This window comes from Hyperoodon ampullatus (assembly GCF_949752795.1).
Source record: "Hyperoodon ampullatus genome assembly, chromosome: X".
Lineage (NCBI taxonomy): Eukaryota > Metazoa > Chordata > Mammalia > Artiodactyla > Ziphiidae > Hyperoodon > Hyperoodon ampullatus.
In genome coordinates this window covers 28,971,674-28,987,705 of record NC_136913.1, presented here as the reverse complement: position 1 = coordinate 28,987,705, position 16,032 = coordinate 28,971,674, and the positions used below count along the sequence as shown (strand labels likewise).

Below are 16,032 nucleotides of genomic sequence, written 5' to 3'. Positions count from 1 at the left end.
TCTTTTGTGTTGAAGAGACACGCTGCAAATGTGCGATAATCATCTTTTATTACAAAGAAAAACATTTCACGTTTGTTAATGGGGCTTAAGAAACTTACGGCAACTTTAACTTCTAAGCAGATACACAGTTTTCTTTTCCAAAGATAATGACGTAGATAAATCCCTGCATGAAATTCTTTTTCCCGTGAAGGAAAAAGAATTCCCTAATTATTAAGCTTGGGGGGTTATTTTTATTTATGTTATTTATGAAGGAGTGAAAATGAATTAATAGTGGATTTTTAAATGGCGTCATGAACCTTTTCTCTAGTATCTGTATTTTCTCCTTAAGTGTAATTTGCCATTGTTTGTGTTTGCTTTCATTAAGGTGAGGAAGATCTTCTCAGTCCTCCCCAGGACACAAGCACAGGGTTAGAAGAAGTGATGGAGCAACTCAACAACTCCTTCCCTAGTTCGAGAGGTAAGCGCCACTACCCAGAAGTCACTCACACTTCCTGGAAGTAGGCCACTCGTTTCCATACCCAACTAGCATGTGTAGTTTCCATGTTTACATAAACAGGTGCTGACAGACTGCCAGTTTGGGATCGTTGTGAGAAGATTTTGTTTTCGAATGTGAATTTCTGGTTTGGAGTATTTTCAATTCAAATACCTGTGTAATCAAGATGTTTCTAGAAATAAGAATAGTAACTTATGTTTATAAAGTATCAATATCTTCCTTGCTTGGCACATTAGTCTGAAGAGTTAATTATGAGATAGCTTTTTCTTAAGAGCAGTTACTAAGTGACTTTTACAGACAAGGAAATTAATGCCCTGATGGTGCCCTTGCCAGGGACGTACCGCTACTATGTGATACAGCAAGGTCTGCGATAGGCCTAGTGTACAGTGGTGGTGGGAACTCGGGCTTGCAATCTCATGCCTTTTATGTATGTTTGAAAACTGTATCTTACCCCATCATTTAAACATAAGCACAATTAAATCTCTGTGTGCTAGTTCGTTATTTTTTTCACTTCCGTAGATAGAATACAATTTTCACAAAGAAAGACACTAATATTATTTAATTTAAATGTTAATATATCTTAATATTAATATTATTCAACATTAACATTATTTTTCCCATCACTTTGACTTTGAATATTTTGCCCCTCATACCAAAAATACAGCATTTTACCGCACTGGCTTTTCCTACCAGCCAGTATGAGCTTCAGATGCCTTACTTCATCCAAGGAGTTATTTTGCTGCTCTTGTTAGTGTTTTGGACTATATTTCTAGTGGTTCATTGCCCTAACATAAAACACGTCACTGACCCACCCCCTTCAATGAATAAAAAGAATGGCAGACAGCATGGACGCTCGAGTCAATAATGTTGTATTGCAAGTGTGAAAGTTGCTAAGAAAGAAAATCTTCAGAGTTCTCCTCACAAGAGAAAAAATATTGTAACTTTGTATGGGGACAGATGGTAAATAGACCTATTGGGTGATCATTTCACAGTGCATACAAATGTCAGATCACTAGGTTGTACACCTGACACTAATATAATGGTGTATGTCAGTTATACTTCAATTAAAAAAAAAAAAGAATGGCAGCAGTCACCTGTGAGCAAACAGAGGGATGTTCTAGAGAACCAAGGGTGGGGGGGAGCACAAGGCTCTGTGGCCAGTGATTGGCACCCGCAATGGGCTGCCAGGGAGGGAACGGCGGCGGAGAATCTGGCTACTTGTTCCTCTCCATAAGGGCAATGAGGAGGCTGTTTTGAGTCCTGTGTTGTTCCTATCTTTTTGTTCAGTGTCAGTTAACAATGGCCATTTCCCAGCTATTTCATGTGCGAGTGAAGGTTGTGTGGTGCACATTAAAAGCAATAATGTTCTGATAGAGCGTTGCTAAGGAACCGTCAGGGGAAGCTAATTTTAAATGTCTGCACCAGCCATCTTTTCACCGCTGAGCGCCTCTGATGTGTTGATTTTAACAGATAAAAGTCTTCTGTCTTCCACCCACCTCCTTATCCCACACCTGCCAGCCTCTTCTCCATCCTATCTTCACTGCCTCCTCTCCCAAAATGCCATGATTCATAATGAGAAGACCACATGCTGGTTTGACGTAAATCAAACACATTCACCTTGATCCTGCCAGCTTTTGCTAGCACCTACTACGTACCAGCGGAGGTTTCAGGGATGCAAAGTAGAAATGCCAAGTTCTTTGCCGTCAAGGTGCCTACGGTCAGTTGGGGATGCAGCCTTCCCGAGAAGTTCATATCACAGCACAGTAGTATTACTGCTGTAATGGAGACGTCTGTGACATGAGAGAATCCTAGAAACCCCCTTCTAGATAAATAGGAATGGCTTAGCCTCAAGCAGAGCAAGTGTCTTCCTCAAGATCACACAGCTACTCATGGGGCCAGAACTTTGGGCCCCGCATCTCACACACATTTCACTGACCCCAGGCTTTCCCTTGAAGGTCATAGACATGCATCTCCTCCCTGCTCCCTGACCTGAAAGGTTGTTTACCTGCTCTGTGGGAAGTTTCTTTCACATCTGAACAACTAGAGTATCAGACGAGAGGCTACAGCAGGGCTCATGGCTCTCTGGGCCATCCTAATTATCTTAAGGTGAGATCTTTGCACCCTCTCCCGGCATCCCCCTTTTAGAGTCCCTGAAGCTGGATACCACATGGGTATGAAAGATCAGAAATATACCTCCTCTGATATGGTATTTGGCAGTCAGCCTCTCTGATGTTATATTTACTTGTCCGATGTTAATTTACTTATATGGAAAACCTAGGAAACTCTATTCAGGCCGCCTGGATAGTGTTTACTAAATTAGTGCTTATGGAAGCATATCATCCCCTGAGTGCTAATTTGAGTTCTCAAATAGGGGATAAGCAGGCTTTGTCTGATACCCGTTCCATTAACCAAGTTCCTACTTACTCAGTAGTACCCTGGTGGCCTGAGAGAATTCATTCATTTTCCTGAAGAAAACAATCAAATAAACAAACAAACAAAATACACATAACGGGAGTAGATAACGTGCTAGAAGAGCTGGCTGGTCTTTCTGTGATGCTATGACCTTGACATTTTCTTTTCTTTTTTTTTTTTTTGCTACTTCCTAATTTGCTAGAGCAGGGCACAGAACTCAGAGAAATATTTTACTTACTATCACTGGTTTATTATAAAAGGGAATAACTCAGAAACAGCCAGATGGATGAGATGCGTAGAGCAAGGCATGGGGAAAGGATGCAGAGCTTCCACGCCCTCTCCGTGCACACCACTCTCACCACATCTCCACGTGTTCACCAACCCGGAAGCTCTCCTAACCCTGTCCTTTTGGGTTTATAAGGAGGCTTCATTACATAGGCACGATTGATTAAATCACTGGCCCCTGGTGACTGAACTCAATCTCCAGCCCCTCTCCTCTCCCTGGACATCGGGGGGTAGGACTGAAAGTTCCAACCCTCTAATCACTTGGTTGGCTCCCCTGGCAAGCAGCCCCCATCCTTAGGTGCTTTCCAGAAGTCACCTTGGTAACATAACAAAAGACACCTCGCTGCTGCTCATCACAGGAAATTCCAAGGGTTTTAGGAGCGCTGTGCCTGGAAGGCGGACGAAGACTATATATATATATATTTCCTCTCATAAATCACAATATCATACCTATTTCTCCATAAATTTAAATGGATAAAAAGTCTTGTCATTGTAAAAATAGGCTGATCATCGATGCACTCTAAAAAGTGGTTTTTCAAGCATGTAGACCCTGGACGGGTTGGAAGCAGAGGTTGATGATGCCGACTCCCAATTACCTCACCACCGACCATTCAGAAGAGTGTTCATGAGCTGATCACACCCCACACAACCCCCTGCCTCACTTTGTCTTTATAAACCCTTCCCTGAAAGCCTTCGGGGAGTTTCAGGGTCTTTTAAGCACTAGCTGCCCTGGACTCCTTGCTTGGCGCCCTGCAATAAAGCTATTCTTTTCTACTTCACCCAAAAAATAAACATTTTTAAAAAGTGGTTTTTTGGATGCTTTATTTCTAACTAAAGGCATTTTTCATTTTGAAAGAATGGAGAATATATATATATATATATATATATATGGTAGGATTTAGTGGGAATATCTTACCAATTACTAGGTATGTTAAGTTGATATTAAGCCAAAACTCTTGAGATTCTTAACGTCTCAGGATTAGACACTCTCCCAAATTGGAAGGGTCTTGAAAGTTCATCTTAACATCTTTGATGTTCAAAACAGTGGCTTTTGCCCTTTTCTGACCATTATCCATAATAAGAGAAACATTTTACATCTTAAACCGGGGTAAAGATATAAAACAAATTATTTGCATATGTATGTACACACAAATATGTATGTACCCACCATATATACGTGTACCCATCACATATACATACAAAGATCAGAAACAAAAGTTTCACGAAACAATACTTTCTTTACTACGTATAATTTACACTGTTTCTCTGTTTTATTTAAAAATAAAATGCTGGTTGCAACCCACCATATTGATTTTCTGATCCAGTTGTTTAAAAATACTGATCTAACTGATCTCAGTTTTCCTTGCCCAGGTGAATATCTTTTTTTTTTTTTTTTTTTTTTTTTTTTTTGCATTACGTGGGCCTCTCACTGTTGTGGCCTCTCCTGTTGCGAAGCACAGGCTCCGGACGCGCAGGCTCAGCGGCCACGGTTCACGGGCCCAGCCGCTCTGCGGCATGTGGGATCTTCCCGGACCGGGGCACGAACCCGTGTCCCCTGCATCGGCAGGCGGACTCTCAACCACTGCGCCACCAGGGAAGCCCCCAGGTGAATATCTTTTTGACAAAAATTATATTTTAAAAGTTTTGGGGCTTCCCTGGTGGTACAGTGGTTGACAGTCTGCCTGCCGATACAGGGGACACGGGTTTGGGACACGGGTTTGTGCCCCAGTCCGGGAAGATCCCACATACCGCGGAGCGGCTGGGCCCGTGAGCCATGGCCGCTGAGCCTGCGCATCCGGAGCCTGTGCTTCGCAACGGGAGAGGCCACAACAGTGAGAGGCCCGCGTACCGCAAAAAAAAAAAAAAAAAAAAAAGTTTTACCACGGAAGTTTCTGCCAAGACCTTGCTAGTATCTTAGAGAACACTGTATTTTCAATCTAAGTCTGCATCCACGTTCCCATTGTTGTGTTACAAAAAAATGAAGTTCATGCTTGCTACAGCTGTTTCGGACAGCTGTTTTAGTAACTTAAAACAGATGTTAGAGCCAGAGGTCTGACATTTAGTGGAAATGTGCTATTAAATACCACCTCCTGGTTTACTTAACCCTGCTAGATAATCGCCCACAGAGGAAAAGACGTTTTTTCAGTATTATGTTGTTCGTAAAGATAAAGCATATAGACAGGGGAGTTCTTCTGTGCTTTAAAGTCACAACTTTTTTGTTCCCCTTTCCCACAATTTTGACGTCACGCTAAGTGTTCAGGTATCAGCTACTCCTCACCTTTCATTTCCACTAGAAGTACCTGGATGCCCAAAGAAGTGAAGAGCCTCGTTCGTGGCTCTTCAGCAGGTTCAATTAGGCTTCTAGGCTTCAGCTCTTATCTTGATGGCCTTGCTAAACTGTTATACAAATTAATAAAGGAGGCTGCACGCTTCTCCACTTAGTGATCAAGTGATAGCCGGCACTATCCTGCCTCGTAGCCACCATAAACCGCAGGGAGTTCAAGCCGTGAACGTGTGCCTGTTCAGCTTTGCGAGCCTATCTTTTCCGATGAATCTCTGGCTCTAGTTAATTATTCACAACCACCTGAGGACCTTGAGGGCCTTGGTGTACATTAAACACAGAATGTTAGCCAATTTCTATCTAACCTATTTAATCTACCTATATACTCTCTCCCTGTGTCTATATATAGATGGAGAGGTTGAATTCCACTGTAATAAAAGGCATTATCTACCACAGGACACTTTCTAAATCTCCACCATTATTCTGTAGGGAGGCTACATGGGTAGGACGAACAACAAACATCGTTTTTAAATCAACTCTTTTTTTTTTTTGCGGTACACGGGCCTCTCACTGCTGTGGCCTCTCCCGTTGCGGAGCACAGGCTCTGGATGCGCAGGCTCAGCGGCCATGGCTCATGGGCCCATTCGCTCCGCGGCATGTGGGATCTTCCCGGACCGGGGCACGAACCCGTGTATCCCCTGCATCGGCAGGCGGACTCTCAACCACTGCGCCACCAGGGAAGCCCCTAAAATCAACTCTTTAAGCGATTTGTCCATACGTCTCTGATCGTTTAGCAGTCTAACAAAGTTTGTTCGATGCGTGTGCATTCCTGAAAGAAAACGCTTCGCTAGTGAGGGGTATGGTATTGGTCTCTGTAACGATAGGATCCAAGATGTGCAGTAAGACAACTCAGGAAGCAGTTAGCACTGTTATGCGGGTATTGCTGCTGCCTGTATAATCTCTTACCTGTGCCACATTATTTTTATCCCCAACAGCCCATACCATCCTCTCCCTCTCATACTCCCCCCTCCTAAATAAGGCCACATACATTCTGTTAAACGCCTCTAAATTAGAAAGCCAACCGCTCTGCAAAACCTGCCGTCTTCTAAAATTCAAGTCTTGTCTGTGACTTTTATGGAAGAGCAACATAAAGAGCAAAGACAGATGGAAGCATCCTGGCCCCCCCTTGCAGGCTCCCTTCCCTTTCCTCTTGGCTTCCAGAAAGGATCTGAGCTGTTGCTCCTTTACACCAGGGGCCGGCAAACTGCAGTCCACGGGCCAACTCTTTATAAATAAGGTTTCATCATAACACAGCCACCCCCATTCACTTACATATTGTCTACGGGGGCTTTCTCACTCCAAGGGCAGAGTAGTTGTGGCAGAGCTGAACAGCCGCTATGGAGACTGCGTGACTGGCAAAGCCCAAGGTTATTTATAGCTATCTGGCCCTTTACAGAGAAAATGTGCCAACCCCGACTTTACATCATTAAATTGTTGTCCACTCTAGCTCATCACATACATACAGTCACAGATTTCAGTGCTGGTCAACTTTCAGCTCAAGAAAACTGTGTTTTTGAATTGATTTATGCGTTTATATCCGTCTTCACCAAAGATCCTGCATTTTCAATGAAGTATAGCCATTTCAATCTTCTTTCACTTGTAATGAAACAGAAGTCCTAAAAAGGGACTCATTATTCCTTAACTTTTTAAAAAAGTCAGTGAACTGAGGTAAAGAAGCTCATAAAGATACCCAGAAACAGTAACGTCCTGCGATTCTGACTGTGAAAAATGAATTACAGCCAATCCTCTCAAGTTTGTACTGCCTGAGGAAACGAGACTTCTGCAGACCTGACCAAGCCCTTTCTTTAGACTCAGGACTCCCCAGCACACTTCCTGTTTCTCTTGATTCATTTCCTGACAGCATACTGCATTGCCAGATGGACCCCCTAACCAAAGGTCTAAGGAAACTCATTTGCAAACAATGTGTTTTTCACATAAACCTTTTATTTGGCACTTTATTTATTGGTAAAGAATTTGTTTTTAATGGTGCAACCAGCAAGAGTCTATTTTATCAGTGTAGAAAGTATTTCTGATACAAGTAGAAAACATTTAACTCTTTTTAAACAAGAAGCGGACTTCCCTTCGTACTATGCTAATGAGCACATTGGAACCCAAGTGGCGAGGGAGGAATTTTTTTTTTTTTTTTTTTTGCGGTACGCGGGCCTCTCACTGTTGTGGCCTCTCCCGTTGCGGAGCACAGGCCCCAGACGCGCAGGCTCAGCGGCCATGGCTCACGGGCCCAGCCACTCCGCGGCATGTGGGATCCTCCCGGACCGGGGCACGAACCCGTGTCCCCTGCATCGGCAGGTGGACTCTCAACCACTGCGCCACCAGGGAAGCCCGCGAGGGAGGATTTTGATAGAGGTCAGGGATCACATAGCTCTGGGAGGTCCATTTTACAGAAAACATGGTTTCTGAAGAAGTACCTGAAACAAAACCTAAATCATTTGCTTCATCTTCAGCAGTGACCAGTTGATACTGAGCTTTGAATAGTCCTTGTTGAAGAATTAATAAAGATACATAACCTTTATCATTCTAGGAACCGTAATTACATTCTAAAGCTAAAATCACATTGCTTTCTAACAACACTGTCCTTCCTAAGGTTCTGAGGCTTTAAAAATAGACCCAAGTCAAGGACCTACTGTATAGCACAGGGAACTACACTCAATATTTTGTAATAACCTATCAGGGAAAAGAATCAGAAAAAGAATATATATATATATATAACTGAATCACTTTGCTGTACACCTGAAACTAACACAACATTGTTAATCAACTATACTTCAGTTTAAAAAAGAAGAAAAAGAAAAATAGGCCCAAGTTACAAGCCAGACGCAGCTACAGCCCTTGGCATCCAAGCTAAAGGATCGCAGGCAAGGCCAAGTAGCCTAAAGCATCCAAGGACTCTTGGCCATGACCTAGTGGCTACCTAATTTAGTTCAGCCAGCATTTACCAAATACATGTAGCGTCGGGGTATAGTAGAGGCATCAGGGAGAGAGAGGTAGCTGAGCAACATGTGGACCCTGCCTTCAGGGAGCTCACAGTCTTGCAGGGGAGGAGAATTAATTCTACCACCAGACAGTATAACCATGAAGTAGAAACTTTTTTACATTTTGCTAATGAAGTGACAAAGAATGGATGACTAATTCCCGCTGGGGTTGGCGTGCACCATCAGGGATGAAATGCTGTTCTCCCCCCTCCCTTTTCGCCACTGTCTGCTATGGGCCTACCACTGGGAACACCCACCACTGAGGAGCATCTCTCTCTTTCTCCTGGTTTGAGGAGCATCAGATACCTTGACCACGTTTATTACATCATCAAGCATGCGGTTTCTGTATCCCCACGAAATCTCTGACTCAGGACAATTCAGAAGGAAGGCAAAGACAGGGGGAGGGTCATACTTAGAAAACCTTAAAATGTACACCAGAAGTTTTAAACACTAAACTTGAGTTTTTAAAAGTTTCTTTTGGGGGCTTCCCTGGTGGCGCAGCAGTTGAGAGTCAACTGTTCAAAAAGCTTCTTTTCCCAAACAAAACAAGTACACTTTCAAAATAAGTATATTAGCTTAATGAATTGTGCCCATATTAATTTGGCTATTACATCACATGTAAAAGAAACTCAAAATATTTTAATTGAATCTATGATACTACCAAGTACATAATTTTTTTTAAAAAAAAAATTAGAGTTCCCTTAAAAATGGTAACACAGGGCTTCCCTGGTGGCGCAGTGGTTGAGAGTCCGCCTGCCGATGCAGGGAACGCGGGTTCGTGCCCCGGTCCGGGAAGATCCCGCATGCCGCAGAGCGGCTGGGCCCGTGAGCCATGGCCGCTGAGCCTGCGCATCCGGAGCCTGTGCTCCGCAACGGGAGAGGCCACAGCAGTGAGAGGCCCGCGTACCGCAAAAAAAAAAAAAAAAAAAAAAAAAAAAATGTTTCTTTTGGATTAGTAGCTCAATACCTCTTCGTTCTAGACTAGTACTCAAACTGTTTCAGGGGGTCATAGGTCTTCTTGGAGTGTGTCAGGGGAAAGGGAGATGCTGCACAAGATCTCTCACAGCTCTGCTTGTTTCTGCTCTAAATACTGGATTGCAGATAAGAATGTTGTAGGAAGTGGCCCAATGCGAAAGCCAAAGTTTGAAAACCAGTATTTCACTTTGGAGACCCCAGAAATCGCATGCCCAAGACATGCCAGGTATGGTCAGTGGTCCCTAATTTTCTGTCCGGTTATAAATATTAGCATAGAAAAACTTTCTCATCAGAACCTGCTTTTCAAAAATAAATAACTGCATACAGATACAGGATTCTATAAAACAAACAAGGCCAGAGGGTCTTTGGCTGACCCTCAAGGCTCCTGGTATCTGTTGAATCATGAGGAGGAAGGTGAAGACTCATTTCTGAATCTGGCTCCATGGCTTGCCCGTAAGTGGGACTTATCTCCTTCCCACTTTGTTGCAATTTTCTCCAGTGCCCCCAGTCCCATCATGGACATGCTCAGCTTCTATCAGATAGAACAGCTTCTCCCAAGAGGATGGAGTCTAGCCTCTATGCAGTGTTCTACCTCGCATTTGGAGTGCAGATTTTTGGCACCTGAAACCAACTACTGTTTGTTTTGGTGTGTTGGTTGTCAAGTGGACAATAAAGAGATTCTGAGATTTTTGGACAGTAAACTTGAGATTCTACAGTTGCCCTTGAAAACAGTGCTCAATTTGTCAGATTTCTATGCTGTGCCAGCTTTCATCCAGTTGAACATGTGAGCTCTATGGATTCTATGAGTGATGTCTCCTGGATCATGTTATCTGTTTACACCGACTTTAAGTGTATGTAAAGGTTATTTGACTGGATGTGTCTTTTGGGTGTTTTTGTTTTTATTTTTTTTCCAGAAGGGGATAAATGAATTGTCATCTCAACATTTGTTTGGTAAAAGAAGCAAATTGGTATGAAACTGTATATTTATGCTTTTTTTTTTTCCTTTCTGATATCTCTGCCTCTTCCTCTCTCTATTATTAAAGGAAGAAATACCCCTGGGAAGCCAATGAGAGAGGTTAGTGAGATTCAGGCTCACGGCCATGGCTTCTGTCTGTCTCATCCCGCTTTCTATGTTTGGCGTTTGTGTAAGAATTGTGTGCGTGCACGCCCATGTGTGTATTACACGTGTCATCATGTAAGGATGGTAGTCACCTCTCCACTTGCAGCTTATGAGGAACATTCCTCAAATGTTCACTGTCATTGTCATCACCATGACAACAGGACCAGGGGTTGGGGGAACAGGAATCTCTTTTAAATGGCAACGCTTCGTAGTCCCTAGGTTGGAATCCTGAAGTTCATCATCTGTTGCCATTTGCAACACAAACAAAATCTTCAAACTACATTTAGCCTCGAACATAACTGATGAGTCATAAAGCTTCCTTCTACTTCCAGGACCCTAGCATTTTCTGCCAGTGCCCTTGGTTTTTATTCTTCAGGGATGACTTCATTTTGTTTTTGTTTTCTTTTTCCTGGTGCCTACACTCTTTCTCTCCCACTTTAGCTAACATTTTTTTGAGCACTTACTGTGTGTCAAGGACTTTTCTAAGCACTTGCCATCTTTTTCATTATGTAATCTTCAGGACAATCCTATGAGGTAGGTACTCTTATTAACCCCATTTTACAGATAAGGAAACTGAGTCAATGAAAGGGTAAGCAACGTGTCCAAGGTGACAGAGCCAGGATTTGAATCCAGACAGTCTGGGTCCAGAGTCACACTCTTAACTGTGTGCTTTACTGCCACTTAGAAAATGGTGTGTGAAAAGCATATGTCATCTCAACTTGCTCTTTAGAGGATGCTTTTTTTCTTTACTTGGCATTTTGAGCCAGATAAAACAATAACCAATTAGGGATAAAAAGTGAATCTTGGAGTCTTGAGGGATTTTTTTTAATGCCTTTTATAGGTAGGGTACAGCATTATCACTGAATGTGGTTTGGGGTTTTACAGTAAAAGCTGCTTCATACTTCTGTTCTACCAGAAATATTAGCTAAACATTGAATTACCTAATGAAATGACATTGGATGACAAAGTGTTGAGTGACAGCCCAAGTGAAACAAGATTGTCCTTACCAAGAGTTTAGTATGAAGGACGCAAGAAGGAAAGCTCTCCCATGGATGGCAATAGCGTGTACTATTGTGGGAGACAGGTTGTACGGGTGGGGAGTCCTTATATGAGAAGGTTCTGGATCCTTAGCAACAGATGGACAGGAGTAGCCACTGATTCATTTAAACATCATACTGGAAATTCTGCCAGTGCCATGCCATGCAGGTCTAATCAACTGAACGATCCTTCAGTGTGTCTACACCAGTGCTCCCTTCCAAGGCTTGTGGGGTCCAAGGGAGGGAGCGGTGGGCTGGGAGGAGAAACAGGAAACCTGAATTGGTGAAGCATTGAATGCTCCTGACGGTTTGCCTTCTTATGTGAGACGTCTTGGGTTCATTCTGATGGTAAGTGCCCCTTAAAATTTATTTTAACTTGTGGTAAAAAGTTGCACCATATTTTTAACCACCCTAAACATGTGTCTCTCATAAACGAATTTTAGAAAAGGCCAGCACATATAACTGAAGTCACATAGGCATTTGGAAACTGTACTACCTGAGGTGTATTATAGTCAGATAAGTTTTCAGAAAGCCAGAGAATCAAAACAATAGTGATTTTTTTAATGCTATGAAAATACCCCAAATGTACTGCAGACCAGATATCTTTTCAAAGATTAAATTACAGAGGAGAAAAGATAAGCACATTTCACTGCAGTATTCTGGCTTTGCTTTGGCCAATTGAGTGCTCACCATTTCTTTGGGAACAGTATTTTTTAAAAAACAGTGCCAGATTGCTATTGAGGTCTTGGGTCTCTGCCAGAAAGTCTCAATTCCAATCACTGCAGCGAACAACTCCTGAGGCAGAGGTGGCATGTGAGAGTCCACGTGTCGCACTTTGCACCAACTTGGAAAAACATACAACTACCCTAATGTTAAACGCACAGTGCCTTTCTCTTCAACAATCCTTGCTTAAGAATGGATTAAGTACGTCTATAGACGTATTTTTATGTCTACTTGTGCCTGAAGCTAATCGCAGATGCCTGCATCCTGCCTGTTTTCCAGGGCCTCTCATGCTCATAGCACAAGATTTTCATTTTGACTTTAGAAAAACCTGTCAGGTAAAATTAATGATCTCACTAATGTTCTGCCTTACACGCACGGATAACAGAAGCAGGATACAAATCTATTTTGTGTCCCAATTCCCTATCTGTGTGTGGTTCTATGCCTCCAGCGGGTTGAGGTATATGATTCTTTGGGGCAGCATTTAGTCAGATGGAATTTTTTTTCCTGGCTCTAAGGAAAACCTCCATGGAAAACACTGGAATTGTTATTCTGATGAAGCAGGTATTTGTAAACAAAGTAATGAAAGGCATCATATAGATATGGTGAGGTGACTCAGAACGTTCATTCTTCTAGCATAGGGATGGCCATGAGGTCAATTCTGAACGCTTAACCGTCTGGACAGGTTAAAGGCCACCTAACATTTTGTGGGAGTAGGTATGGTGTATTAAGAATCATGAACCTGGGACTTCCCTGGTGGCACACTGATTAGGAATCCGCCTGCAAATGCTGGGGACACGGGTTCAAGCCCTGGTCTGGGAAGATCCCACATGCCACGGAGCAACTAAGCCCGTGCACCACAACTACTGAGCCCGCATGCTGCAACTGCTGAAGCCCACATCCCTAGAGCCCGTGCTCCGCAACAAGAGAAGCCACCGCAATGAGAAGCCCGCGCACCTCAATGAAGAGTAGCCCCTGCTCTCCGCAACTAGAGAAAGCTCGCGCAGCAACGAAGACCCAACACAGTCAAAAATAAATTAATTAATTAATTTAAAAAAAAAAAACAAACCATGAACCTCTGACCTGGTAACTTTTTAAATAGCACATACCCCTAGAACTTATGCCTCTTAAGAGACTCGAGAATTTTCCTTCCAGTTAGTAACGGAACACCATTTTGAGGGGTAGAAGCACCACCTGGCTATATCATCTATAAATGCATTTACTTGTCTTCGTTATCTTTTGAACTGCAGTCTGCATCTCCTAGCACAGTCTAAAATAGGCACTTTTTGATTACTGTCAATAAGCTGATGGAGACAAAAGTGATTTCTTCCCTGTTTTATGTTTTGTAATACATTTTCTAGCTACCAGGAGGCCTATACTATAGTATAGATGTGAGAAATAGTTGGAATTATATTTAGGTATCAGGTTGTAAGAGTCTTGGGGTTTGTTTTTACTGGTTTTATTAATTGCTGTTAAGATGGCAAGCAATTTAAAATTTGCAGTTAGTCCATCTATTTTCAATTACACATGAATAACTGTACAGATTTCCCAGGGTTGCTGGGCAGTCAAAAGTAGATACAAGGGAAGCCCTCCAACTCGGTGGCATCAGTTAGATATTTGTGCTCTGAGGAGTAGCAAAGGACCCACTATGGCTTCCTGTGGTTTTTATGGTTTAGAAAAGCCAAAGATGATTTTTGTTCTTCACTGAGGGCTGCCAAACTACTGGCCTACTCTAGGCATAGTACATATGCTTTGTTAGAAGTTTTTATATGTGCAGCCCCAACCAAAATCCAGAGTGATTTTTTTAAAGCATAATTAGTCCTCATTGAAACTTTCTGCACTAATAAAGCTCAGAGAGTTACAAACTCGGTCACCTTAATAAAAATGGCTGAACAGCATTAAAGTTAAGTCTTAACTTGATCTGGTGCCATCGCTGTTTAAGTGCCTGCCTATGAGTCCTCTTCAGGTCCCCTCTTATATTTAAAAATGATATGTCTCTTGAAATAAATATTAGAATAGAACACCTACCCTAGTCTATCTTTAACGTTTATAGGGATTTTAACAATTATTATGGGAATCTGTAAAGTTGATACATGGCAAGGTAGTAATAGCCTAGTAAAGCATTTTTAGTTTCAAAGGCAGTACTTGAATAGTGGAATGATTTCCTCATGTCCAAGAATTAAAATTAGCCATATAAAAATATGGGACATACATGACGAGGCAAGTCATAAAGTATGTCTCAAATTATCTTACTCTAGATCTGAATTTTGCCACAAAGTACCCAGGGACATTGTGCTGCTTTTATGCTCCATGCTGGGGGATTAATGATAGGTCATATCATATTATTATTAGAAGCCTATTCTGATAGTTAACCCTCATTTAGTAGGAGATCAAAAATGAATTCAGAGGCTACCCAAATCCATGCTATACATGTGGGTCATCTTATAATTAGGCTCTTGAGTAATTTGGAATGAAAAGTATTTTTTTTCCTGAAGCTTCCTAATTCAAATGTTAATAGTGTATACTAAGGTCAATTCAAGAGTTCATCTTTCAACTCAAGTAAAAGCAGAGAGAAAACAGTCACCTCCGCCATAGCCTTAGATGTGAGCCAACAGCTTGTAACAGCCTTGAGATAAAGATTTCACACGTAGTGATGGTAGCGATGCTAACGGTGATGGAGAAGAGTGGCGGCGGTGGTGGTGGTGATAGTTAATGGTGATGGTTGTTCGATAGGAAAATAATTTTTCATACAAGTACATAGTAAATAATCTCCCACAGCAAGGTGGAAAAGATACATCCCATCACGAATTGTTCCTCTTATGACAGGAATCCTGTGCTTATCCATGGAAGCCTTTTGATATATATTTCATGGGGAAGATGAGTGCAGTCTGACTTTTTTCCATTTATATGACACTATAGGAGCCTGATCCAATATGAGGCTGATACTAACAGTGTGGAATGGCTTCATTAACAAGGCTTTGCTTCTTCCTGGAAAACTGGTGAAAAACCAAACCCTGTTGTGTATCCCCTCGACGCAGCTTCTGTGTTGTCTTCACCTAGAAACGGGGGATGATTTCCCAAATGACAAAGAGTTGGGGTGATGATAACTACACCTTGTGTCAAGTGTGTCTTTCTCTTTGTTTTCCAGGACACAATGTAGGAAGCCTTTTCCACTTGGCAGATGATTTGGGCAGAGCGATGGAGTCCTTAGTTTCAGTCATGACAGATGAAGAAGGGGCAGAATAAATGTTTCACAGCTCCTGACTCCCGCCTGGTTTATAACATTCGTACAACAAAGAGGGTTAGACAGTAAGAGTTTACAAGAAAAACAAATCTATATTTTTGTGAAGGGTAGTGGTACTATACTGTAGATTTCAGTAGTTTCTAAGTCTGTTATTGTTTTGTTAACAATGGCAGGTTTTACACGTCTATGCAATTGTACAAAAAAAGTTATAAGAAAACTACATGTAAAATCTTGATAGCTAAATAACTTGCCATTTCTTTATATGGAACGCATTTTGGGTTGTTTAAAAATTTATAACAGTTATAAAGAAAGATTGTAAACTAAAGTGTGCTTTATAAAAAAAAGTTGTTTATAAAAACCCCTAAAAACAAACACATACACACACACACCACACACACACACACACACACACACA

At 42.0% G+C, this 16,032-nt stretch overlaps 1 protein-coding gene across 7 annotated transcripts in view; it reads left to right on the top strand.

Annotated features, from left to right (window-relative positions):
* DMD (dystrophin) overlaps positions 1-15,637 on the top strand; it is a gene marked incomplete at both ends in the record, with an annotated part of 2,093,893 nt that extends 2,078,256 nt beyond the window's left edge. For 5 of the 7 annotated variants that reach the window (XM_079728247.1, XM_079728250.1, XM_079728249.1 and 2 more), the window contains 2 exons: positions 365-457; positions 15,522-15,619. In XM_079728247.1, the coding sequence (XP_079584373.1) occupies positions 365-457; positions 15,522-15,619 (191 nt within the window). Of the gene's footprint in view, positions 1-364; positions 458-10,539; positions 10,812-15,521 lie in introns of those variants that run through there. The other 2 variants (XM_079728248.1, XM_079728246.1) reach the window with 2 other exon arrangements.
* Positions 15,638-16,032: the final 395 nt, after the last annotated feature.